We start from the raw sequence: 27,427 nt of genomic DNA on the forward strand, positions 1-27,427 counted from the left end.
GATGTTTTGTTAACCAACACTACATTTTATGCAGAAGTGCCATTCATTACATTTCAAGTGGTCTCACATATATATATATATATATATATACACACACACACACACACACACACACATACATACATACATACATACACACACACACACACACACACACACACACACACACACACACACACACACACACACACACACACACACACACACACACACACACACACACACACACACACACATACATATACACACAGTGGACACACACACTTTAATCCCACAGGGAAATTCAGTATTGAAGGGTATGTTCTCTTGTTTTCTGTAGCTCCTTCATTCGTTACCTGTTCTGACTGAATTATTGCAACAGATGTATTTTTTTTAAGGTTTAGGGATATTGAACCTTTCAGTTTCTTTATCTTGCGAACTTTGCTTGTGTACAGTGTTTTAACCACTTTTAACTAAAAGGGATATTTCACTTTCAAATAAAATAAACTTTCAAAAATATATTTAAAATAATGAAAAAAGTAATGGAAAAATCATGACCCCTCACGCATGAGAATGTCCTAATGCGTGAGGGGGCTGTGATTTTCCCCTTTTTCATAATTTAAAAAAAAATGTATTTTATTTGAAAGTAAAATATCCCTTAAATACAATGCTCCAGTACAGTTAATTCAGTGTTATTGTGGCAACACAATTAATTCAATGTTGACTGCTTTAATTACTTGTGCGTGTGCACTGCGTGTCATTCCGTCGTGGGCCGTGAGTGGGCGCTCCTCCTTCCAGATCTGATCCGATACTTCTCTCTCCGCTCTTGACCCCCTGTGGCGTCAGTGAACAAGACACTTCCTCTCTTTTTTTTTCTGATTTCATGGCGATCGGGAGAAGAAGAGAGGGAACCACCGACCCGGACCCACGCACACCGTTCCACCAACAGCAGCAACTCTGAGGGAAACACTTGGAACATCTGGGGTAAATAAACAACAAATTCACCACTTCATCTTCTCGCACGATGCGTTCGTGCGTCCATTCATTCATGCAACAGGATCATTCATGGTACCAGTAAACACGCCGATCACATTGATCGATCCACAGTAGTGTTGTGAACTATTGGGACTGTATAACAAACGGGACGCAACGAGCTCACGAGGGTGTCGGTCGCTCGCGCCGGGGCCAAAAAAGAGCAGATCTACAAGGCATCGCCGGGTCGCTCTACGACGCGGCGATGCCTTGTAGATCTGCTCTTTTTTTGGCCCCGGCGCGACACACCGCCGTACCAACAGTGTTGCCATGTCGGCTTATTATAAGCGACTTTGGGCTATCTGTAAAATTGCTTGTAAATATTGGTGGTTGCGGTTTTTTGGGCTTGTTAATAAAAAGTGTACTTGTTTATTTAGGCTTGCTTCCAAAAATATATGCTTATTTAAATCAGTGGTTCTCAAATATTTTCATAAATATTTTGTGCCAGGGAGCATTTGTGTTGTTAGAATGTTTAACAACAAAAACAATATTTGGCATTATATTGCAAAGAGGTTTTTTGAAAATGGCAGATCTACAAGCTCGCAACGTGTTGCGTTGTGAGCGGCTATTTTCAAATAGCCGATGCATGATACAGGTTTTAAAGTGTGGCCGACCGACACATTTGGGTTTAAAGTCCTCATGTGGTCAAAGTTGCTTCTTTTAGGCTTGTTTTCTTAGACCTGGTTGCTTATTTCTCTCACAAAATATGGCAACACTGAATATACATGATGCTTAACGACGCTGTGCTAACTCGTTAGCAACTCCGCTATAACGCGTTGGAAACTCCATTAAATGTGACCAGGAGAAGGTGCTGGTGGTGTTTTTGCTGCTGTTGTTGTTTACTTGCTAAGAGTTTTAGACGAGTTGTTAAAGCGTGTGTTTATGTCGCTGCACCGCGGCTACATTGAGCTACAGTTAGCGTCGCTAAGCTAGCCGTTTGGAAGTTAAAACAAGTTAGAAGTTACAGTAATAGTTTTAATAATGAAGTAGTGCGAGTCGAGCCTCGTTTTAAAACGATTATATGGCCGACGTTGTGCAAATGAGGGGTATGTGTTTGATATATATGTATTTGTAACATGTTTTTAAACGGCTAAAAGAAGGGATTAGCATTAGCAAGTTTTGTGGCTAACCGTAACTAGCCGCTAGCTAGCTAGCGGTTCCATTGAGGATGAGAACTAGTGAATTCAGCATTAGTCTTTATTCTTGTTATTGTTTGTAATGCACGCTAGTGTGGTGTCGAGTGTGTGTGTGTGTGATGTTATCGTTTATTTAAGTTGTAACGTTAACAATTTATCAACACCGTTCTGGTCAATTTACACGTCATTTTCGTCACTCGACAAAAATGACGTTTTTCATCTGAAAAGGGGAGACTACTCATGACGTCATTAGTCGAGGTGTATAAAGATGTGTACATTACAATGTACCCTGTATGCTTATGCTATGAACTGCACTTTATGAGCAGACTTGCGTAAGTAAGTGTGCACAACTTGTTTAAAGTAGAGCTGGGTAATATATACATTGTAATATAATATGTAATATGATTTTTTTTAATTTTTAGTTGTACATTTGTATTGTATTTGCTTTGTTCGGGACTCAGGAAGACTAGAGGCTCATATATGTCTCTAATGGGGTGATCCTTTATTAAACATAAACATATTGATATTTTGATGAGACTAGATATTGTCTGGGATTTCAGAGATTATGTGGCCCTTGTCTTTTACTGCTGATAAATATAATAAAGCCTCTAGCAGTGAAGTCTACATTACAGTAAAGTGATGTAATGTTCTGAACTTCAACCTGAATATTCTAGCTATTCTAATGATGTGCCTAATACACGTAATTATTGCATAGGTATTACTGGTGATTATTTATTAAAATAAAATGTCATTGTGTAAATATTTGGTGAAAGTACTATACATTCCCACAATATTGTAGCGATCCCGCAAAAGACGGCAACAATATTGAGCCTTTTGGTCCAAAATATAGCGATATTTGATTTTGTCAATTTTGTCCAGCCCTCGTTTAAATGTCAAAGGTCAAAAACACATTTAATGTTGTTGTGATGGCAATATTACCAGATCATAATTTAAAAAACACTTACTTTTTTTTATTTTTCTACAGTGCAGATTACTTTCTCAACCTGATTGGTGGAAAGGTCCGAACAGAATTGTTCTGCTGGTGAGTCTGAGAATATGGATGAACTTCACGAGAAATCGTATAGATGTCATCAGTCTGATGTGCAGTGTTTTTTTGTTTTTTTTTGCAAGTTTTGCTGCATTTTATTTGACTGTTGGTTATATTGGACATGAATTATGTTAGATGACATTTACATATGCAGGTATTATTCTATAAATTGACATCACTGCCCAAATGAAGTAATTGTTTAATTATTTCTATTACTAATGTATTTTCATACATTTAAAAAAATCTGTATTATTTGCTCTGTTGCCTTGACGTTTCAAGTTAGTAAATAGAATTTATATCTCTTTTAGGTGCTGACGGGGGGATTTTTCCTTGTGGTGTGTTATTGAAGGAACTCCCTACTACTTTTTTTTTTTTTTTACTTGCTCTGTCCTGGGTTAAGACTGTTTGGTCTATGGCTCTGATGGACAAACACAAAGTCAAGCGGGCAAGATTGGACCGCATCTGTGAAGGTGAGATTCCACACACGCACAGGACATGTGTTTTTAAGTCTAGGGTATCATATTTAATAAATAAGTTACAAAAAAGACAAATTACATTATGATTTTATATGCATTTAATTTAAAGTGATATACCTTTTGTAACAGCATGCAGAATTTCACAATAACTGCAGCTTCACGTGGTTAACCACAGTCGTATTCAAAGCCAGACTCCATTTCTACGCTTTGAAATTGGGTGTGGAACAGAATTAGTCTGATTTTAAATGGTGCTGATATGTTTATGTATTATTATTTATTTTTTTACATTGCCTGCATACTCACTAGGGTGTACTGTTTTAGGGTTTTATAGGGCTCATGTCTTTTCATTTAGCTTGATAAAAGAATACATTTAATCAGTGATACTTGTGTACATTGTTCTGTACCTGGACAAACATCATTGTGATGTGATTGGTGAAAAGAGTCCTGAATCTTATCGCACTTCCTTCCTTTCTGTCTATGTGAGGATGGAGGGGGTGCATTTTTACTGAGGAAACATTTACAAAGGTGCAATGGGTGTTTTTTTTTAAAGTGAAAGGTAAAACCTTATCTTGATTGGTGAGATGCTGAAAGGCTTAGAAGATGACTTTGATTGATTGGACATTGAATACTGGAGAGAAAACAGTTGTTAACTAGGCCAGCAAGCACGTGAAGTCATCTCATGGATGGCACAATTAAGATGTGTTTTTTCTGGGGGGAAAACAACAGTAATTTGTGTGGAGGAGAGTAGACCATGTAGATCAGAGATAATGGAGAACTAAAATGGAGGGAACCGTCTGGGAGAGTCCCTGGAGACGGGTGAGAGGGAGAGGACGAGGTGAAGGGTCGTGGCCGCGGCCACAGGGAAACGGGCCAGCTGTCTCTTTAAAAAACGACAACAGCCAAACCGCCCTCAGCCGCAGCCTAGCTATGCTAATGAGGTTATTGCTGGTTGGCTGGCCCTCAATGGAGCCGCCTGTGATTGGAGGCTGGCTGTGGGGGAGGGGCTGGGTGTGGATGACAGCTGGGATCCAGCCAGCCAAGAACAGTCTGACAGAGAGAGGGAGAAAAAAGAGAGGACGATAGAGGGAGAGCAAGGCGAGAGTGAGAGAGAGTGAGAGAGGAAGACAGGCTGACAGACTTCATAATGCAAGGTTAGGCCCGGTGCTTGTGTTTGTCTTTAAATGTTTTTGAAGCCATGGTTGTGAACTGACGGGGAGATATGGAGCTTTGGGTGTGGTTGTGTATGCCGTTTCCTTTCTATTTTTTCCAGTTTTTTCCCCATACTGCTTGGCGTATATCTTTTCGTCGTAACGGACGGTTACATAGGGAATGAATCAGTGTATTCGCGGTTGGGTACTTGGCTCTCTCTCTCTATATGTGTGTGTGTTTGTGTCTGGGTGGAGTACCGCTGCTTGGTGCATTATCATCAGCCCTGCCCCTCCCCCTCACCTCTCCCTCTTTGCTCTTTCTCTCTCTCTCACACACACACAGTCTCTCTCTCACACACACACACACACACACACACACACACACACACACACACACACACACACACACACACACACTCCTCCAACGCGGCCAGAGGGGGAGAGAAAGGAGGAGGGAGGGAAAGAAAGACCGAGGGAGGGAGAATGAATGAAGCACTGAATGAATTGCATTGTGTGCGGCCATGCTTGCTCGTCGTGGGCCTCGAGTACGCCAGTGTCCTTTACTCAGATTACTCAGTGTGTGTGTGTGTGTGTCTACTCGTAGTATATTTCCAGAGAGCTTTGTTTTTCCTTTTCTTCAACGGGTAGTCCTCCTGTTTGGATATTGTGTGATCATTCTCTCTGGGTTTTTTACACACGTAATGACGGTTACTTCAGCAAGCCTCAGTGGTTCCAGTGGCTTACAGTAGCCTGTTAACCCTGCTAAACCTTCCACGGCTAGATATGAGTCAGGCTGTGGTAAATGGAGTGTGCCAAATGTGTGCGTTTTTGCGCGAGGAGGATACATAGCTGTAGGATTTGCGTGTGTTTTGTGTGTTGTTGGGATTGGGAAATGCTCCGACGTCAGAGGAAGTGTTCACAAATATTTGTTTTCCACCCTGCTACCAGCTCCCGTCTCACCATTACCTCCTGCCCTCTGTCCAAGTAAATGTTCCAGATCCACACACCCCCATGCTGGGACACACACCTGTCATGGGGGAGGCACTGTTTGTATGTGTGTTTCTGTTGTGGGATTTTTTTTTTAAACTACCCCATGTGTGAGTGAGAGTCCAAAGCAAAAAGAAAGAAAAGGTGTAACAATGTAATGCTGTCTGCACTGCCATGTCAGTGGATATTCCACATTTACGTTAACATCCTAGACCTTCTAGCTGTGCCATTCATTTATAACTAACTATAAAGACATAATAACACAAGGATTCTGTGTACATGCGTTGTATTATCATCCAGCAGTGATTTTTGTATTTTAGCAGGTGTAAATGCACATAATTGTGTGTCTACTCCTTAAGACGGATGAATTTAGGTCATGACTCAGAACCTCACATGAGCCCCGCTGCACCACCACCTCTCTGAGACCCCACGTTTTTCTCCACCCCTCCCCCAGCTGTAACACTCTACCACCTCTCCTACCCCACCCCCTTTCTGCGCTCCAGCTTGGCTCATAAGTATTGGCTGAGTCTGTGTCTCTGGTTGATCGACCAGAGCTACAACCACAGCAGCCAGATATGAAGAGCCTTTTGAGTACATGAGCGTAGGGCTGGATGAATCAATACATGCCTGGCAGTGGATAGCAAGGCTATGTCACTTCCCTGAAAGGAGCACGGTGGAAAAGTTGATGGAGGGCGTTCTGATGCCCCATTATAGATTCAGTTACACATTACACTTTATGTAACCATAGAAGAACACTCACATGCAGGTATACAGACATACACCTGCAGTTAGACACACGCGCGCACACATGGTTCTAGTAACTCCCTCAGGCTACTGCTGGAGACCGGTCCTAAGCCTCTGTCCAAGTTGTTACATTGAGTGTGGTAGGACCTCAGTGGTGTGTGCAAAAGGGGAATTTGTTTTTGCTGGGGTGAGTGATGTAGACTCATTTAGCCTTTGGTGGTCCAGACAAACAGGGAGCACAGATTGTTGAGTCACAAACAAGCACAATATGAGTGGTTGTTAGCTTTATATAGGAAGTATTATGAAGCAGTGCTGTCACATACCAAAATAACACTGATGTTCTTTATTAAAAATGTTTTAGTCGTGGTCCTATTCAGTGAATATTTCACTATTTTCATTTCATACACATCTATCCGCTTAAGCCATATTTTAGAGTTGTTGGTAAGATGGTGCCACGCAACCGTTCACAACTCTCATTATGACACGTTGTGAGCTTATCGAACTGCTATTTTCACTATTTTTGAAAATCTTGGAGGTTGTTTGTTTGGAAAATCCAGAATAGGGACACGCCAGGTTGAAAGTAGTTAACCACTATGGTGGTTCTTCCTCTCCGCCCCAGGCATTCGCCCTCCCATCCTGAATGGGCCGATGCACCCGCGACCGCTGGTGGCCCTGCTGGACGGCCGTGACTGCACTGTGGAGATGCCCATCCTCAAAGACGTAGCCACGGTGGCCTTCTGCGATGCCCAGTCCACACAGGAGATTCATGAGAAGGTAAAAGACACACAAAGTAACGTTTTCCAACCAAATTCAATTGGGACAAACCTAAAATCTGGTTTTCACTCAGATGTGCATAGTAACTACAGAGGAGCGCATACTGTATCTCTGCCAGGCTGGTTGGAACGTCATATTTGGCCAAGTGATGCATGACTCCATATTTGGGCATGGTTTCATCCTGATTCGACCGCCTTTCAATTCCATCATAAAATTATTATACTTAAAGTTTTAAACATAAAAATAAATGTGAAAACAAGTGTCATGGTACTTATTTCGCTTACTGGCAGCATACACAAGAAATCTGGCACTGATTGGTCCAATAGTTTGTGAGTTTATCCCTGGACAGACAGACAAACACAGGCAAAAACATACTGTAACCTCCCCTCTTGCCTTCAACCTGGCGGAAATAATAACCTGGAAAACCTTCCGTTTGTTTTTATGGCATGATGCCTAGGAGGTGATTTGACTTTGTGATTGACTGGCCAAGGATGTCAGATTCACAGGGAAGCCACGCTGTTATTAGACCCTGTCTTGTTTTACTTCTCTTTAGTGTACAGGGGTTTCTTACTTCCTAAAATAATGACTCACTGTCTGTTAACCATTTTTTGTAGTTTAAAGGGATGGTTCACCCCCAAAAATGTCTTTTTGTCTATCGATTAGTCACCCCATGGAGAATTCATGGATATTTTTTTGTTTTATGGTCCGCTGGTCATAAAATTATTGGCTTATGAATGCAACAAAAACAAAAAAATATCCATGGATTCAAGTCTCCATGGGGTGACTAATCGATAGGAAAAGAATATTTTTTGGGGAGTGAACGATCCCTTTAACTAAATATAGGCCCACCAGAAAACGCATGCATACACACACACACAACAAAGGTAGTTAATTAATTCCGCAGGAAGGAGTATCCAGGCTGTGTTGACTTTTATCTAACTATAATTTGACTAACCTCTGTGGCCATGTCTCGGTGTGTGCCCATTTCTCCTCACTGGCTGGAGCACTTGATCTGATTTTGCACACAGCCATTGCCCATTACCATCTGAACTTAACTGCGAAGCCTGTTTCTCAATTTCATCAAATCTCAGCTTTTTATTAGCCATTATGTGTCAAACAATGGCAGATAACGTTGCCAGGTTTCGCGAGAGAAACAAGCAGCAAGGTCTGTACTTTCGCCTGCGCCCTTCACCGGGGCTTGGGTGCTCATATCCCCCTACGGGTATGGTCTAGTACCTACTAACTACCATGAGCACCCTTCATTTTATGTCAGGGGTGGGCAACTTTGATGATGGAAAGGGCCACTATATTTCCATTTTCACTCCAGAGGGCCACATTGCATATACTGTCTTTCCATATTTTTTTGTTTGTTCAAGGTTTCTTTATTTTATATTTTCACATACAGGTCAATAAAAAAAAGGCATACAAAAACAGTGAATGTATGTTACCCCTCCCACCCCCCCAAAGTTCCCGCTCCAAAAGAGCCACAACCCTGATATCTTATTGTACCATTAACACAAAGGACAATACAAACAAATAATACACAATTGCTGTCTTTCCATATTTTAACTTTTTTCGCCATTCTATATCACACAAAAATAGCAGATCTACAAGCTCAAAATGCATCGCAGTGTGACGCGTTTTGAGCTTGTTGATGATTTCTTGCTATTTTTTAATTGGAATCCTGAAAAGTATAAATTTTATTTAATTTCGAATGCATTTAGCTATACTTATGTTAACTTTATGAACTTAAATACAAATACATTGGACATAAAAAAAAAGACAGTAGAATTGTAATACTAGTCATTAATCTACTAATATAGACTGAAGTAATTAAAGTGGGTGATGTTTGCATATTTGGAATTGTAACAGCTGAAATCAATAATATATCAGTATTCCGATATTAACCTGCGGACCGCGTTAAGTGAAGGTGGGGGCCGCATGTGGCCCCTGGGCCGCCAGTTGCCCATGCATGCATTATGTTGAAGTTGAACCACTGTAATTGTATGATTTGTTTTGCTAATTGCATTCTAGTTTTGCAGATTGAATTAAAAGCATTTATAATGTGTGTGTAGGTGCTGAATGAGGCAGTGGGGGCTCTGCTGTACCACACCATCACTCTGTCCAGGGACGACCTGGACAAGTTCAAAGGCCTGCGAGTCATCGTCCGAATTGGCTCCGGCTTCGACAACGTAGACATCAAAGCAGCAGCTGAGCTGGGTGAGCCATCAGAAATATACAAGGCAAATGTTAAACATGCCCCCTGATGAAGGTCCGAGCGACCGAAACGTTGTATATCTGCATTAATCCATTAAGGCCGGGAACGCATCTGTGTCATTTTAAGATTTCTTTGGCTATTAAAAAATAACAGATATACAATATCTGTGCTATGAGCTTGTAGATCTGCTATTTTTGAAAAATCATGAAAATGTGTGCAAATCTTTAAATATCTCTCTCTCACACACACACACACACACACACACACACACACACACACACACACACACACACACACACACACACATATATATATATATATATATATATATATATATATATATATATATATATATATATATATATATATATATATATATATATATATATATATATATATATATATATATTTATTTATTTTAAAGCGAACATGTGTAACTCAAATCTTTGCTTCTGGGGATTCCACAAATGTATTCTAAATCCTAACAGTTTTTTGAAAAAAACTTATGTTGCTATATATCAGTGGTGCTCAAACCTTTTCATGTCAAGGACCTCCCAAAATGATATGCATTTGGCCTTGGACCCCCATCTGAAAATATTTCGTCCCAGAAGCAAAGATTTTAGTTACAAATGTTCTCTTTAAAAAATATATGTATATATTCAAAGATTTGCAAAATAAAATCAATTTTTTTCAAAAATAGCCCAAAGAAAAAAATAAATGGCACAGATTATTTCCCGGTCTTAATGGGTTAAACTATTTTAGCTGTAAGACAGTGTGCGGTAGAGATGCGCGGATGGCCTCTCACGTCACCCGAATCCGCATGTACAAATTAATTATCCGCCCGTTATCCAACCGCAATAATTATATTATCCAATTTAAATATCCGCATCCGCACCAACCGTTTTTCCCGTATGTCAAAATATTATTATTTTCTGGTATTCCCCGTTAGTTTTAGTATTAGTTGTGCGATGCGATCACAAAATGCATTGATTTAGCCTATGGAATGTCGGTGCGTCTTTTCTTTTTTTTAAACCGGTGCTGCGCTGAACATACAGAGCGCACTGCTCTGCTGCGCTGAACATACAGACTCTGCGGCATCCAACATACAGGCATCCAACATACATGCGGCATCCAACATACAGAGCGCACTGCTCTTCAGCGCAGCACAGCAGCACCAGTTTAAAAAAAAAAAAAGACGCACCGATATTCCATAGGCTAAATCAATGCATTTTGTGATCGCATCGCACAGAGGCTGCTCTACACACTCACACAGACACAAGCACGCAGAGATTTAGCTATTTTATGGATCGATATATTAGATGTCATTAATTTATTTACCGCAATATTTCACCCGCGGTTTATCCGATATTAATTAATAATTATATTTGATTGACCCGAATCCACCCAAACCGCGGTTAACTGCGGCAACCGCGGCTAAAACCGCGATCCGCGCATCTCTAGTGTGTGGGACTCCCCCCTTTTTGCTCCTCAAGTTCATTACTCCTACGCACCTGTCCATTTCAGTAGGTGTGCAAAAGGACTTTTTCTACTAAACATGCCCCCTAAAATAAAAGGGCACGCTGCGAGCTTGTACATCTGCTATTTCCTTTAAAAAAAATCTTGAAAGTGTGAGAACTACTGATTTAGAAGGCGTTTGTAGAATCGGCCTCAGGTCTTAAAAGGTAAAAAAAAAATGATGCCCTTTTGCACCTGAATAAAAGTCTGGGTAAAATAATCATAAGAAAAGTGAATACCTGCATACTGTCGTACACATTAGTCATATGCCTGAAGATGGTCTTTGACAGAAATGTCGCATTTCAATTACGGTAATGTTCAGCAAGTGTGCAACAGTATGTCTGTATTTACCTTTCTTATATTAATCTGCTTTTCAGGGTTAGAGTCAATTTCAGATTGAGCGGACACAATTTGTTCCACCGCCACGCAAAGAGACGCCATATCGAGAACACAGAATAACCATTGGTTTCATAAGCAAGCTGCCACTCACCCTTTTGAAGCTCATTACTGTCCCTCTCTGGTCCTCCATACATCCAGGCATCGCTGTGTGCAACGTGCCGGCGTCCTCGGTGGAGGAGACGGCTGACACCTCACTCTGTCTGATCCTCAACCTTTACCGACGGGTCACATGGATGCACCAGGCCCTCCGAGAGGGGACCCGCGCCTCCAGCGTGGAGCAGATCCGAGAGGTGGCGGGTGGTGCTGCCCGCATCCGGGGAGAGACCCTGGGCATCATTGGTCTAGGTGAGTGGAGGGGAAGGCTGGAGTAGTAGAGGGAAGATTACGGTATTGGATTACAATATTAGATTGACAAATCGTCCCACATTGCTGATTTTTGATTGCCAGGCTGAACCGTTTCCTACTGGATCTTGAACATCTTTTAATATTTGGGTTTATTGAACCTTTGTTTAATTTATGCACCGTTGTACAACAAAGTATAAATCAGGCTTTAGCTATACAGTATAAGTATAGATTAAAAGTGCCCTACGTCCGTATTCCCCACAATGCTGGGGGAACTGATGACGCCTGTTGCCATGGATACCATAACACGTCTTCATGTGTAATAAAAGCATTCCAGATGCCTTGGTGGATTGATCATTTCCACTTAGTACGTCAGTACAGTAGTGTTTTCATGAATGGAAATTTTCCTTCTATACATTTATTTTTATGACTGAACCAGAAATAATCATTCCTGTATGGACTGATAGGAATTTAAAAAATATATTTGGAGAGGAGATTAGGGGAAAGAAAGGAAAGTTTTTAGGATTTAATGCCTAATACTATATTATTATATACTGTCGTGCCAATGTTTATCAGCTGATAAACATTGACCAGCTGATGTATTGGCCTAGTTCTAGTCATATAACTTAAATGATTAAGTACTGCTAAAATATATTTTTTCAGATGGCATTAAGGGATTATGATCACTTAACAATATGCTGGACTGTCTCGTCTGATGTCATAATTCAAGAAAGAATGTAAATGTATCATCCGGCCCGATGTCACTTCCTCAGAGTCCACCACAGTGGCTGATGTTACATATATTAGAAATACTGTTATGAAATTAACAGAATCCGATGCTAAAAATCTCTGCACGTGGATTTTAATCATACTAGGCTGAAAGGAATCTAATGGCGTCATTGAAAATCAAACAATGGTATGTTTTGGCAAATGATTGTCGCCTGTCTGTAATGTCAAGACAAGTATTCAATGCGTCGTAGTCAATGGGCTAAACATGCCAGACCTTCAGTAATGGTCCTTAATGCATGTCAGTGTACTGTGGGATTTAGAGATTAGTATTATGGTTTTCATGTGTGACTATGACTAAGCATAGGAACTAGAGATCATTTGAAAATATTTGCATTAAAATTTTCGATGCTATAAAATGTATCTCTTACTAAAGCTGGCCTTACACTACAGGATTACAGGATATTTTCAATCTTATGTTTGAAATCTGGTAGCATCACACACTACAGGATAATCTTATAAAATAATCTTATCAGATAATGTTAAGGGCATCACACACTTCAGGATTCTATCCACGGCAATGATAAATAATTTAAAAAAAAAATCACCGGCCACGTTGGACGGCTGCCTTGCTCCGCGAGGTTATTACAATTATTGGTAGCCTATATTATTTTATATCAAATAAAGTAAACACAACATAACAAGTTTTTTTATGAGCGTGCAGTGTTTTTTTCCCGACAGCCTGCTGCCCTCCTGCGCTAGCCTGGCATGGCCAGACTAATATCACTGCGTAGACATTAGTCTGGAATCTCTGTGTGGAACCTGTATTTCCAAGGGGCGAATAAAAAAAAATCCTCTGGTGATAAACCCGCCCCATATTTTCTTACTGGGCCCTGATTGGTCCCTCACTACTTCAGAGGGAGTAAAATCCAATCACAACTGAGCGGTGCCAGACCAAATCTGCAGAGGGCAATGTTTTTTTTTTTTTTGCAATGGCAGATTCGTCTGGTTTCCAGGCTACTCCTGCGCTGCGCCTCGCAAAGAACGCACACACACGGAGACACACAAATGGCCTGCAGCCTGATTTGTGCTTCGTCTTACCACGGTTACCACCACAAGCTCACAACGTGTCTCACCCGCAGCACTTGTGGTCTTGTATATTGCATAATGTTATCCGCTCGACACCTTGTGCAACGAAAAATAAACCAGGCTTGAGCTTGCTGTGCCGTGTCATGGCACAGAGAGACTTCCTTTGCAACATTATGCCAAATCAATGGATTTAAGAACTATGAAGGGTGCATAGCCTTGGATCAAGACTAGGCCTATCATAGATGTATTTGATCTATTTTGACATTTTTATATAAAAATGTAAAATACATCTGCATAGTCTTGATCCAAGGCTAAAGGGTGCCCGTTGTGCGACCAACATGAAAGGTGGAGCATAATGATCAGTTGACCATAATATCGCAGCAGCAGCTACAATAAAGATCATCATTTATCTACTTGATCATGCAAGGCCCAGGGGTGTCACTTGCTCAAAAGAACACGTGTTACACTATGCATCTCGACCTCGTTCAACTTTGTATGAACGGCTGATTGTGTAGGTTGGTAGGCTAGTAACGTAATAACTAATAAGCTTTCTTTTTGTTAACTGTGTCATGTTAACGGTTTCATTTGTTTGGGTGATGCACACGTAGGCCTACGTACTATCTAAACATGCAAGTGATGTGTATTAAATTATGGACGATACATTTAACACCTGGCCAGAATAATAACAACTTGTATAGCCTACAGAAATCGTGTATGAGGGTTGATGGTGACAGACAGTTTAACACCGTAGATAGAGAAATTATGCAGAAAAACTACTTGATTTTTGGTTTGGTAAACATAAAATAAATAGCCTACATAAATGAAGGGATGACGGGTGAAAATATTAGTTATTATATTATGAAAATATGTCATCACCAGTCAGTCAATTTGTTCCACCGCAGCTGCACCTGATTGTCCTCCTACATAAACAACCTGACGTTATGAAAAGTGTGTGTGTGTGTGTGATCGATGGGCTGTCAGCACAGCAGCCCCCGTCCCTTGCATCAGAACATTGGTCGTCTTTCTCTCGGTCACCCGCTGTACCGTTCCATACAGTACCGATCCAGATAAATATCAAACATGTTTGAAAATGGTCGGGCGCCCCTGACCGTCCTGTGAGCAACTCGGGAGGGTTAAGATTGGATCCTTGAACCCTCACACTAGACGATATTTATGCCTGAGATTTGCTCCCGATCTAGGCTGGGGTACAGCACGCCCCCCCGATACTTGGGAGAGTTGTTTCAGACCCCGATTATCTTGTTGTGTAAGGCCAGCTTAAGATTGACCAAACTGTTTTGGAACTACGCGTTTCTGAAAACTGATGTTCTGAGAAATCAGGCACATATTTAGAAAAATGTGTTATTACCTAAGAATGAATAATTATGAAAAAATACTTTCGTATGAGCTCTGATGTGGGGGTACATTTTAATGTAATATTTTATAGGGGTGCTACAACCTTTTTTTACGTTAATTTGGGTGACATATGTGAATTGCTGAGATCCAAAGAGTTAACATTTTTGGGGGTTGAAGAATGCGTGAATGTAGAACACATGCACTAAATAATCATGCTAAATATGTCATAGAAACATTTGTGTGGGAGTTCGCGCAACTGCATTTTACATCACTGTCCCTACACCCATTTTGAGAGCAGTGTCCCCTCTCCACGGAAGGTGACATCTCCGTAGGACATTCGTTTTGTTGTTTGAAAAAGTTTGGACTTTTAACATTAGCTGACCCGCTGGGTAATTTTATAGCTATGCTTAGTTTAGTTTTACATTGGCTAACTACTGGCTACGATGCAGGAGGTGTAACGTTATCACTACTGAAAAGGACCACACTGTTCCACCTCCGTCATGCAGGTGGATGTTTTTTCCATTCCTCCGGCCATTTCAATTGCATAATAATTCACAGTTCCACAACTGGCTTACATTTCAGACCACAAAAAACGTAATTGACAAACTACTTACCAATCGTCCATACGTGCTGATAATATACACTTGAATGGTCCGATGTGGTGATAATATACACTTGAAAGGTCAGATGTGGTGATAATATACACTTCAAATGTCAGATGTGGTGATAATATACACTTGAATGGTCCGATGTGGTGATAATATACACTTGAAAGGTCAGATGTGGTGATAATATACACTTCAAATGTCAGATGTGGTGATAATATACACTTGAAAGGAGAGAGCAGATTGAAGTAGCTTTAACTGTAAGTGAGAAAAGATTTATTTTCCTTGTGCACATATACTACCCAGTAAAAAGAGAGTAGATGCTAACAGATTTCCTAACAAGATAACGGTATCGCTCCATTGTGGATCTCAGACTTCATATGGCCACTAGCCAGCCTGTGACGTCAGTCATCTGATGTATCAGTAATGTATAACTCCAAATTTGGGCAACGTTTCAGCCTGATCAGAGCCCAATTGACGCCTTCTATAGAGCCATGCCATAAAAATCCAATGTGAAAATTGTTATATTCTTATAGATTCTTATAAGGCTGTATTTCTCTCATATACATTATCATATTGGTTTCAGTGGGTACTGATGCCGCCCAGATTTCTGTGCATGGCTCCCTGTAAATTCTATCCATTTCCACGTCTGGTTATTATAGTCTTAATTCAGATGGATTATCTTTTTTGCTTTAAAATATGCACTGCTGCAGCTAATTTGCAGCACCATTAATTTCAGAATGAGATAATTAGAGGAATTTATTTATTATTATTTTAAACCATCGACATGCTACACAGCATGCTGAATTTGAAAATAACATGTTTTGGGTGATGTGAACGAGACATCCCAGGAGGAAGACACTAGAGATGATGTACAGCGTGTAATCACATGCTGCACTAGTGCTCTCTCATGTCTGTAGTTAGAAATGTAACTGTAAACATTGCTGTTATTAATAAGGCTTGCCTCCTGGTGGAGATTTGCACTCTACTGTGTGCATCTTTCTAGTTACACTTGTGGCAACGAGCGCTGTCATCATTGACTTGAGGGAATTTGTTGTCTATTCTATCTTTCCTCTCAAATCTGTGTGTGTGTGTAAGAACACAGGTCTGCCCCTGAGACACTCGAAGAGGGAGGGTTTGGTGTGTGTGTGTGTGTGTGTGTGTGTGGGGGGGTCCTTTTATAGAGATGGAGAGTAGAGAGGGAGAGAATGTAGTATACAATAGTAAACTCTTTGTTGGGTGCTGCATGCACATCGATGACCGTCGATAATCGCAGTTTCTTTCCGGGACAGCCTTAGCGCGCACACACAAACACACAATTTGATCTTATTTAAACATCTCGCGCACACTTATAAATATAAGGTGTTGGGTTCCTCTGTGTATGGGATGTTTAAATAATACAATGTGTGTGTGTGGGTCCTGCCTTAATAAATGTGCCTAGTGTATGTGGTTGTTTGCATGTTTGTGTAGTGTTCATATAAGAGAGTGTTTTCGAGGACCTTTCCTAACACTCCCTGGCATGTCTCTCTGCTGTCCAGGTCGCGTGGGCCAGGCAGTGGCTCTGAGAGCCAAGGCGTTTGGTTTTGGTGTGATCTTCTATGACCCCTACCTGCCTGACGGAGTGGAGCGGTCACTGGGCCTGCAGCGCATGGCCACCCTACAGGACCTGCTCATTCACTCTGACTGCGTGTCTTTGCACTGCAGCCTCAACGAACACAACCACCACCTCATCAATGACTTCACCATCAAACAGGTACGCAACGTTGCATTCCGTTGTACACTCGATCATCACAATATTTTTCACAATACTGTATTGATTATCTAGCGCCTCATATTGATACACATACACAAGAATCCCTCCCACACAAATGTTTCTATGACATATTTAGCATAATTATTTAGTGCATGTGTTCTATTCTACATCCATCACCCATGCTTCAACCTTCCAAAAATGAACTCTTTGGATATCAGCAATTCACCCAAATTGACCTAAAAAAAGGTTGTTGCACCCCTGTAAGATACTACATTAAAATGTACAAATTGTAACGTGATGCATGAGGGGATATGAATCAAATTATGACCCATGTATCGTGTTACATGTTGTATTGTGAGGCCCAATCAAACATAAAGGCGACACACTGAAAACAACCTTAACAGGCGACACACTGAAAACAACCTTAACATTGCTATATGGGTTGTGTTAGATAAAATAGGATTTTATGAAAATACACTACTTTGAAGAGTACATGGTACATAAATCTCCAACCCCTGGCTGGCGTAAGCTTAATTTATATTCATCAAAATCACCACGCCCACTGTCCTGTCTCAGTAAATATGTTGCTGCTGTCGGCTTTAGATGCGTCAGGGAGCCTTCCTGGTGAACACGTCGAGAGGGGGTCTGGTGGATGAGAAAGCACTGGCTCAGGCCCTGAAGGAGGGACGGATACGAGGGGCTGCCCTCGACGTTCACGAGACGGAGCCCTTCAGGTAATTCTGCCTCCAACAGAGCCACAGACATGCATGAAACATGGTCTAATTTATTCTTTGTAGAATGATGCTTTAGTTTAAAGTCCCTTTTCTTTTCCATCGTGTCCAGCTTTTCAACAGGCCCCCTGAAGGATGCCCCCAATCTGATCTGTACCCCCCACACATCCTGGTACAGCGAGCAGGCTTCTGTAGAGGCACGGGAGGAGGCAGCCAGGGAGGTACGCCGTGCTATTACTGGTAAGACACACACACACTCTTCCACCAACAACTAACATTTGTTCTCTAGTCCAGAGGTCATGGGGCAGTGCATGTACTTTAATGCGTGAGAGATTATCTGGCCAATGCAACATCCCTGAGATGTCTGAAAAGGAATATCCATGTGCAATCCTTTTCTAAAATCATGGACTTGAATTGTCGATGTGTCAAATCGACAATCAACTCAACTTGAAATAACCTTGTTAGATGTGATTTTGAGGTTTTCTTGTTAGTATTTCAGTGCAATTTTTATGGTGGGACTGCCGTTTCCCTACTATGGCAGGGTCTGTCTGTTAACACTGCAATGTTAACCCGTCTCAAATAATGCTGTGGCCCCATTTTGTTCTTTAGTTGTGCTGAACAGGAGATCCTCTCTTATAGTTGAATCAGTGTCTTCCTGATTGCCAGTGGAATGTAATTCTATGTAAAATGTAAAAAACAGGGCTGCATGATATTGGAAAAAAACGACATTGCAATGTTTTGTCCCCCTGCGATTTTGAAGACATTTAAAGCTGAATTCTTTCTTTTCTTTTACTCTTAAGACATTTGTTTAGTACAAAGTCTTTAACTTTGATTTGATACAAATGCACCAAACACAATTGCATCTGTTGTGACTACTATTCTTAAGTGATTGTGGAGGAGTAAATTAGGTAGTTATACACTTTAAAAAATACCATTGAATTTATACTTATGACGCCTAGTAATAAGCAAATTACTTCCAGTATTGTTTGTATCAGTAGTTATTCTTCTATCAATCCAGGCTAAATTGAATGAGTTAACATCAGGTCATGAAATAAGGGTGGTGTCTAGAAGGTATCCAGGATATTACAGCGGGCTATATCTATGTACTCTAAAAGTGCATTAAACTAATGAAGCTTTATTATTATTAGGTCATTAACATCAGTGACAAATTATAGCCTACTAATAGGTCAACTCATTTAATGTTTTCATTCCACAAAACCTTGTTTGTAAATGGCAGCAAAGTAGTAGCTACTAGTCTAGGTCTAGTACAGTGGTTCTCAAAGTTTTTGTCTCTCAAACACCCCCTCCTTCACGACTCAACACACACTGATGCGTGCATGCATGCAGAATGCTATAGCTAATATTAGGCTAAATAAAATGGTGAAACCAACTATTAAGGGTTGTGGCTTTAATATAGGTATGTTTTCTTAAATGGGGGCTTTAATAAAAGTAAAGTAAAAAAGTAAACCCAGACCGCGTGTCTGAGAGGAAAAGACGCACACACCTCATTGGCTGTGGACTGTTGCCACTGTTCCATTGTAGCGTCGCGACAGAGTAAACAATGTTTCCTACATAGATTAACATTTCATTGTCATATGAATGTTTCTTGAACATTGACAGAGCAATTTAATATACGTTATGTTTATTGAGCAAAAAGGAGGATTGTCTTCTCTCGCAAATAAATACATAAATGAATAAGAAGTTCTGTTGCTTTTATCCAGCATGGTAACATTGTGCCTTCCTTGGTGCTGCAGGCCGTATCCCTGACAGTCTAAAAAACTGTGTGAATAAGGAGTACCTGATGGCAGCCTCCCAGTGGCCCAGCATGGAAGCTGCCACTGTTCACCCTGAGCTCAATGGAGCTGCTTACAGGTGAGAGGAGAGAAAGAGGACTTTGGCTCAACCTGGATTTTAGTGCTGTGTTTGTGATGAGCTTAATGCAAGATGCAAATGTATAGGGGTGCGACAGTTAATCAATCTTATTCACTTAAAATGTTTTTAAACCGTGAATATAGCCGATCACAATATAGCCGATCACCAAGCTCAGAACACGTTGCGATGTAACGCATTGTGAGCTTGTCGGCTATTTTCGACATTTTTGTGCGATCCTGTATAAAATGGGGCTTAAAGGACGACTTCATCCATTTTATATCTTCATATAATTGGTCCTCACTAATGCTCATGATAAAATTGTACAATTTTTTTCTACTCAGTCTCTCTCTCATAGGAGGGCTGTGGACACCCGCCTACCAGTGACATCATCGCTAGGCAGGTTTTTTTTTATACAAGATTTCAAATTGTTTATTTGATTATGGCACAATGGCTTCCATTATAGCATGCAAACTTTGCAGGAATAGAAAGCCTGCAATTTCTATTAGCTTGGATTCCCCATCGATGATGTCACTGGTAGGCGGGTTTCTGAACTGTCCACAGCCCTCCACTGAGACTCAGAACGAGTTGACAAAAATAGTGCCATATTGTAATGAACATTAGTGAGGACCAATGATATGAAGATGGGTTGAAAATGGGTGAAGTCGTAGCCTGGGATCCAGCCTACTTCGCTACGTTCGGCAGACTTTTTTTCTCTCTCTTCGCTTCTCAGTCTGGAAAGCACCCTATCTCCAAAGGAGGCGGGACATAGCATACGGCTGGAATCGAACCGTTGCTTCTGATTGGTCTGTGGTGCGGGGCGGGACAAAACAACAGTGTGATCGTTGTGATTCGTCATTCATTTGAACAACATCCAATCAGCAACGACGTTGCCTAACGTAACATATGTAGTTCCAGTGTAGTTCTGCAAAACCAGTCAATAGGGTGCTTTCCAGACTGAGAAGCGAAGAGAGAAAAAAAAGTCCGTCGAACGTAGCGAAGCAGGCTGGATACCAGGCTAGTGAAGTCGTCCTTTAAGCCCCGTATGGGTAACTGGAGTTCCTCAGGGCTCACAATGCGACACAACGTGTTGCGTTGTGACCTTGTCGATCAGCGAAAGCTTTCCCCACCTCACCTTCCCAGAACGAGTGGTACAGTAAAAACAATTCTTAACTCTATCCCGAGTCCACCGCAGCCAAAAAAACGTTAAAGATGGTCCTTGCGCTAAATCGTGTATTTTTATCGGCGATTTTTTTTTGTAGATATCTGAAGTTCATATTGACAGAAAACTCTACAGTGTTGGATGCACCCGTTCGTAAGTCTCGCAAGATGAGATTTCACCCGTGTCATGTGTTCATCCAAGTCCGCTTGTGAACACTACGGCGGCCCATTTGGGACACAAACACTGTGTCGAGGTTTCTGTCATTATGAACGTCAGATATCAACAAAAAGTTACATTTTCAAACGATTAAAAATACACAATTTAGCACAAGGACCATCCGCTCACGTTTTTAGCCACTCGTTCGAGGATATAATAACATCAGATAAAGGTAAGAAAAAGGCTAGTCTGGAATTCTCCTAAGTGGCTAATCAGACTAATTGATTTAGTCAGTTTTGAAAAATTGTTTGACTGTTTCCGCACGACAAACCTGCTTCTTGATTATTCAATTAATCAGGAAAGTTGTATATAGAATAATCACTGATAAAATAATCGATAGTTGAAGCCCTACTGTGTTTATCAAGCAGCAAACATATTGCAGTAGGAAAAAGTTGGAATAGTTGTCATGGTTTCTAGCTAAGCTGCCATACTGTATTATTTCTTTATCTCTCCCTCCAGATTTCCTGCAGGTTTGATCAGCGTGGCAGCAGCAGGGGGTCTCCCAGGGGCTGGAGCAGGGGTTGAAGCCCTGGTGGCGGGCTCCCTGGCACATGGCATTGCCCCAGTCTCCCACCCCCCTCACGCCCCGTCCCCGGGGCAGCCTACTAAAGCTGAGGCCGACAGAGACATCCCCTCCGACCAATAGCCCCCCCACCCAGCCAACACATTCCGTTACCCCCTGGAGCCCCTCTCCCCAACCTCCCACCTTCATGGACCCCCCACCATCCTCCAGCACGTTGACATTGGCGGCACCAGTTTGATCCGGTCTGGTTTGGTTCCACACAGCCCGGTTCCTCCTCAGACCACATAAACCAGCCCACTCTGCTAGAGTGACCCGTCCACAGCTACAGCCCCCCCCCCCCTTCCCGGCCCTCCACTCACACACCACTGTCAGAAACTCTAGGACACTCATCTTTCTCCACACCAGCCCTCCCCCTCCCTTTCCTCCACCCCCCCCACCCCAACGTCAGCAATAACTCTTCTCAAGGATTCAATAATTCAATTGGTTTATTTTCATTAGTATGCTTTTTTGTCGTTTCAATGGAAAAAGAAAAAAAACCTTTCCTCCCCCCTGTTAATCTGTTATGGTTGTAGTTTTAAGTATTTCTGAAGCGAGGCTTTGCTGCGAGCCTCTTCCTGCTGTTCTGTTCTGGTTCCGAGTTGTCCAGATACAGTGGCAGTGAGTTTGACACCCCCCCCCTCCCCTGTGTACATTAATGTTCTAATGTTACTGCTCTCTCCTTCTTGGCTTCTTGTTTTGTTTCTTTTTCTTTTTCCTTGCCTCTGCCTCTCTCACAGTGGCAAAATATGTACTAAAATATAAACAGACAGCAGTGTATCCAGCCCCCCTGACAGTAGTGCTGGCCAATATATCGATATCATGATATACAAGACTAAATGTCATCTGGAGTTTTGGATATCGTAATTTCGTGATATGGCATAAGTGTTGTCTTTACCTGGTTTTAATCCCATGGGCCTTATTTTATACATTCAAAAGTTTCCTGAAATTAAAATAGCTGCTCAACAACGCATTGCGATGTGACGTGTTGACAAGCTTGTAGATCTGCTATTTGTTTTTGAACATTTTTGAAAAATGATATCCTCACAATACGACATTACTGTCACTATCGAGGTATTTGGTAAAACATATTGTGATATTAAGATTTTGTCTATATCGCCCAGCCCTACCTGACAGACTATGGCTATAACCCCGCCCCTCCCCCATCTTTCATCCATCTCTTCCTCACTCCTCCGTGGCCCCGCTTGTCTCTCTGCCCAGTCCAGGGGATCCATAATGATGTCAGTGCAGTGCTTCTACCGGCCCGTTTGGAGCACGTTTAGACCTCCTCCTCCTCAGCTTGCCTTCCTCTCATCATCACAGTCAACTCTAGTCCCTTGTGAGCCCAGCCTCTCCACCACAAGTTCACAACAGGCCAGAACTGTTCTGCATCGCCTTTTTTTGACGATGTAATGTTTGCAATCCTCCCTAAAAAACAACAACCTTTTCACGCACATCAGCCCAGCCTGGGTTCATTGTGCCACTTTAAAGCATTAACAGTTTGTCCACTAAAGAATCTGTTAGAACAGCCACATATCAACACGTTTGGATTTCCATCTATTCTAAGATGGCTGAAGTGCTGTGTGCATGAGGTGTGTTTTAATCCATCAAGACCGGGAACGCATCTGTGTCGTTTTAAGATTTCTTTGGCTATTTTTGAATAGCCTAAGAAATCTAAAAATGACAGAGATGCGTTCCGGGATTGAATGGGTTAACACGTCCTCCCCTCCCATCTGCAGCTCTCCTCTGCTGCACAAACAAAACGCTGCACAGTTTGTCCCTGGCCACCGGAGGGCACCATCTAAACGCTTACAGCAGGACAGACAGCTGCACTTGCATGGCCGTGGTAGACAATGAGTAATGCCCTGCCAAGGTAATGTATCTCATTTCAATGAAGTAGCCTTGCTTGCAGAGGTCAGCTATAGGAGACACCGTGATGAAGAACACACATTTGCCTCGCTGACGACATCACACACTGCCGACTTCCAAAAACAACAGGGGCCAGGTGGCTGGGGATAGATCACTGTCTATCTTTTTAGATCTCAGCTTTTTTCACTCAATCCACCCCTCCACCCAACCCTTCCCGCCATCATACCCCACCCCTACACCACATCTGCTCCAATGAAACCAGTATGCATCCGCCCAGCCCTTTTTTTCATACAGCAAGGGGATAAATGGAGCTCTGATTCTCTTTAACCACTTGAACCCTAGTGTCCCTATTCTGGGGTGAACATTTTGGCAAAAAATATTGGATGTACAAGCTCACTATGTGTTGTAAACTTGTGAGATTGTAGATTTGTTATTCTACTTGCTATTCTGCAAGATTGGCTGTTCTACAAGAATTCCACAGAATGAATTCTGTCAGATTCTTTTCCATAAAGTGTTCACACAACCTGATGAACATAACAGTGGTCTCTGATGCCCTTTACGGTTTACAGTACACTGAAGCTTCACATAATTGATGCCTTCCTTTTGAAAGTCATTGCGCTCTTAAAAGCTAGTAGTATTTGTCAAGTCGGCGAGCAGGCCCATTTTAACCTCAAGACTTTAAATGGTTTGATAGCATGCTTGGATGAATTGATTCCAAATGGAGGTCTGTCGCAGAATATTTTGCACAGTGATTATAAGGAACGACATCACTACTTTGGAGGACCTACCTTCCTTTTATATCATTTGAATACCCTTTCACTTTAAAGAGGATGTTCAAATGAACCTCGGAGAGAATTGTTGTAGAGGGAAATACTAGCAGATCCCGGACAATAGTGTATAGGGTTCATGTGGTTAAGAGCAGGGGAGAAGGGTTCTTGCATGCTGGCTTTGTTAATAACTGTGTGTGTTTGTTGGGGGGGGGGGGGGGGGGTTCCTCCCCTGTTGTGATAACAAGCTGTTGTCTTTCCAAAGGAGTATCCCTTAGGAGTAACTGTTAACGCCGTGGCCCTGGTGTGAAGGGAATACCTTTCTAGTACCTCAGTAACAGATATTGAATGTACCGTGCATACCCGTTTGTTTGTTTTTTGTACAGATTTTCTAGAGACTTCTTTGCTATTCCTGACCAGAAGGGTTGTGAAATCGTAGCATCGATATTGAGATTTAAAAACATCCCCATGATTTGATTTGACACAATCTTTGCGGACTTGCAGTAGAGGGCCACTGATGGATTCTCAGGCTTCAGAACACAGAACATGCTTTTTTTTCTCAAATCTTGACTTATTTTTCGGCCCCTCGTTTCTTAATTGTGGGAATGAAAAAAAAAAAGAGCACAGTGCTTCCCCATGATTGAAAATACGTGACCTGACACACTGATCGGGATCTCATGTCGACCTCCTACATCTTACCGGCTAATGGAAACGGAGTTCAATAAAAGGGGTGTGGTCTGCTAGTAATCTTTTCTAGAACGATTAGAGTTAGATGCTGTTTTTTTTTTTACCCCCTGATGTCATGCTGCTCTATCTTTTAGTGCATGTAAGTTTTTAGGGGAAAATGCTATCGGCTTAAAGAATCTGTGTCATCTTGTTGCCCCCCCCACCCCTCCCCAGCCCCAGTGCTTAAACCCGAGTTGCCATTTTGTGGTGGTCAGTTTCCAGTGATGTACAGTCCCCCAACCCCCCCTCCCCACCCAGAGTCTATGAGTGACACAGGGCGTTGTCTGTGTCCAGAGATGTTAGGCTCTCCTTGTCATGTGATGAGTATATATTTTTTAAAATAACCCCCATAGTTTGGATTATGAGCAAAATAGTGATCTTAAATTTGCTGTTGATAACTATGATGAAATGTTTTTTTTTTCTTTCAGTTCAGCAGTGCACTGTGTAATGAAAAAAAAACTATTCTGTTTTATTGTAGAATTTCATTTTTATGGATTTTTGCTATCTGTGTTCTACATGTTGTACTGAAACATTTCAGAGAAAATAAGAGGTCCCTCGTCCTTTTTACGATGTTTTCTTTACTTTGTTTGGGTCTTAGTATAGCTGCCCCATCCAGTTGCTATCCTCTGGGCCTTATCTCTCCTAGCTATTATAGAAAGTCGCCATGGAAACACTCACTGCCTTAACACAGTTGACCACAGTAGGCGGAGACACACCGTTAGACGAGGGGTCAGGTATGAGGCCCAAACTCCGCAGTAAAGCACCTCGCAGCCCCACAGACCCTCCCTCCCCTGTAAGACCGAAATCAAAAGCACCTTTCGTGGGTCTCTCTTCTGAGTGGAGTCACGCTTATCCTGATGTGCTGATGGTCCAGTTTGCTTTTGAGCTCACACTGCAAACACAAATCCAGTGTAATTTCCTAGTGCGCGCAGAAGAGGGGTGCTTTTTGAGTTCAGCCAAGCGGTCCATGTCGGCCTGCCCAGTAGTGTGTGTGCATGTAGCCCAAGCAGATTTGACACAGGAAACCGGGGTTGTACATTCACAAAACTACAGCTGATATTTCACTCTGGGGTGTGAGAAAATCTTACCCCCTGCCTCATGCAGTGCTGAAATTGTCTTTCATGGACCAGGCCAGAGCCTCGAGGGAGGAGGGGGGGGGCACAGCGGACAGTGGTGGGCGTCCTGTCAAAGAACGGAAAATTATGGACAGAATTGGTCACTTCTCTCTCTCTCAGGGTTCAAAATGCACACATATCCTCCTGCAGTCGTGCTCTCTCTGTCTCTAGACCTGTACCCACCCCCACCCCGTTCAGTGTACCACCCTCAGAATGTAGAACAGACCCCCACCTTCCAGAACCGCTCTCCCTTCTATCCCTTCGTTCACAGTGAGTTCTGTATTTAGTTTTTTTAAGTTTTCTTTCTTCGGCACTGACATCTAACCATCTAACAAAGAATGAATGAATGAATGTTTGAAGGGTGACTGTGTGTAACTGGGAAATGTATTTTTACAACATGTGAACATGGTTTTTCTTTCTTTTTCTCCACTCACTCTCGTGAATTAATTGACTTTGTTTTTCTTTCACCAGACTGCAAAAACCACAAAAAAGAGAAAAAAATCTCCTGTAACTAGGCTCTTAAGCTTTATTTTTGTTTTTGTTTACTTTTTTTATTAGAAACAATCATGTTTGTGATGGTAACTTCCGATGGTAAACTCCACACCGTATTTTAATAAAATCTTAAAAATTATCCCTGTTATTTTTTAATTTCTTTTTTTGCTGCATTCCATAACTTTTATGTCCTACTCAGGAGTTGAGCACCAGGTCCCCTGCTCAAGCGCCAACATTTCTACTGTTCAGCTATAACGGACAGCCTTTTTGGGGTCGGATGATTAATTGCAATTTGAGATTCATGCAATGCCACTTCTAAAGGATCTAAAGTTCTCAATGGAAGAGCATGTAGTCCAACTACAACCACAGCAGTCGTGCTAGTTATATTGCATTATATTAAACATACCATAGATTGGTCAAAAAAACTTTTATTCACTAAAAAAGTAATGTGTTACAGTAAATAATGACGGGAAATCACAGGCAGAGAGGAGTCAGGAAATGCGACGCAAGTCTCTGAACCTTGGTCTCCAACCAAAGATGTTACCATTCTTAGGTGGAGCTGGAACCATTCAACCATGAGGCTGTCACTCTGGTTTT

At 41.8% G+C, this 27,427-nt stretch overlaps 1 protein-coding gene across 4 annotated transcripts; it reads left to right on the forward strand.

Annotated features, from left to right (window-relative positions):
- The first annotated feature begins 854 nt into the window (after positions 1 to 854).
- ctbp1l (C-terminal binding protein 1-like) lies at positions 855 to 26,969 on the forward strand. 4 transcript variants are annotated; one of them, XM_080416736.1, is made up of 12 exons: positions 855 to 963; positions 3,133 to 3,189; positions 3,504 to 3,665; positions 7,170 to 7,324; positions 9,400 to 9,544; positions 11,595 to 11,801; positions 17,110 to 17,324; positions 17,928 to 18,058; positions 18,168 to 18,295; positions 19,810 to 19,927; positions 20,269 to 20,323; positions 21,762 to 21,886. In XM_080416736.1, the coding sequence occupies exons 3-11, from the start codon at positions 3,608 to 3,610 to the stop codon at positions 20,309 to 20,311; spliced, it is 1,200 nt and encodes a 399-aa protein (XP_080272862.1). In that variant the 5' UTR covers positions 855 to 963; positions 3,133 to 3,189; positions 3,504 to 3,607; the 3' UTR covers positions 20,312 to 20,323; positions 21,762 to 21,886. The 4 variants fall into 4 exon arrangements, with proteins under 4 accessions (XP_080272862.1, XP_080272859.1, XP_080272861.1 ...); XM_080416733.1 differs by lacking the exon at positions 20,269 to 20,323 and having other exon boundaries at positions 21,762 to 26,969; XM_080416735.1 differs by lacking the exon at positions 20,269 to 20,323 and having other exon boundaries at positions 884 to 963; positions 3,138 to 3,189; positions 21,762 to 26,969.
- Positions 26,970 to 27,427: the final 458 nt, after the last annotated feature.

This window comes from Gymnoscopelus braueri, assembly GCF_963280865.1.
Source record: "Gymnoscopelus braueri genome assembly, chromosome: 20".
NCBI classification, from domain to species: Eukaryota; Metazoa; Chordata; class Actinopteri; order Myctophiformes; family Myctophidae; genus Gymnoscopelus; species Gymnoscopelus braueri.

What these genes read in the sequence shown, in the direction of transcription:
- ctbp1l (XM_080416733.1), top strand. Translation starts at nt 3,608, where the DNA reads ATGGCTCTGATGGACAAACACAAAGTCAAGCGGGCAAGATTGGACCGC. An exon ending in CACAGGAGATTCATGAGAAG is followed by an intron (nt 7,325 to 9,399) that starts GTAAAAGACACA and finishes ATGTGTGTGTAG; the next exon opens with GTGCTGAATGAGGCAGTGGG. An exon ending in ATGACTTCACCATCAAACAG is followed by an intron (nt 17,325 to 17,927) that starts GTACGCAACGTT and finishes TGTCGGCTTTAG; the next exon opens with ATGCGTCAGGGAGCCTTCCT.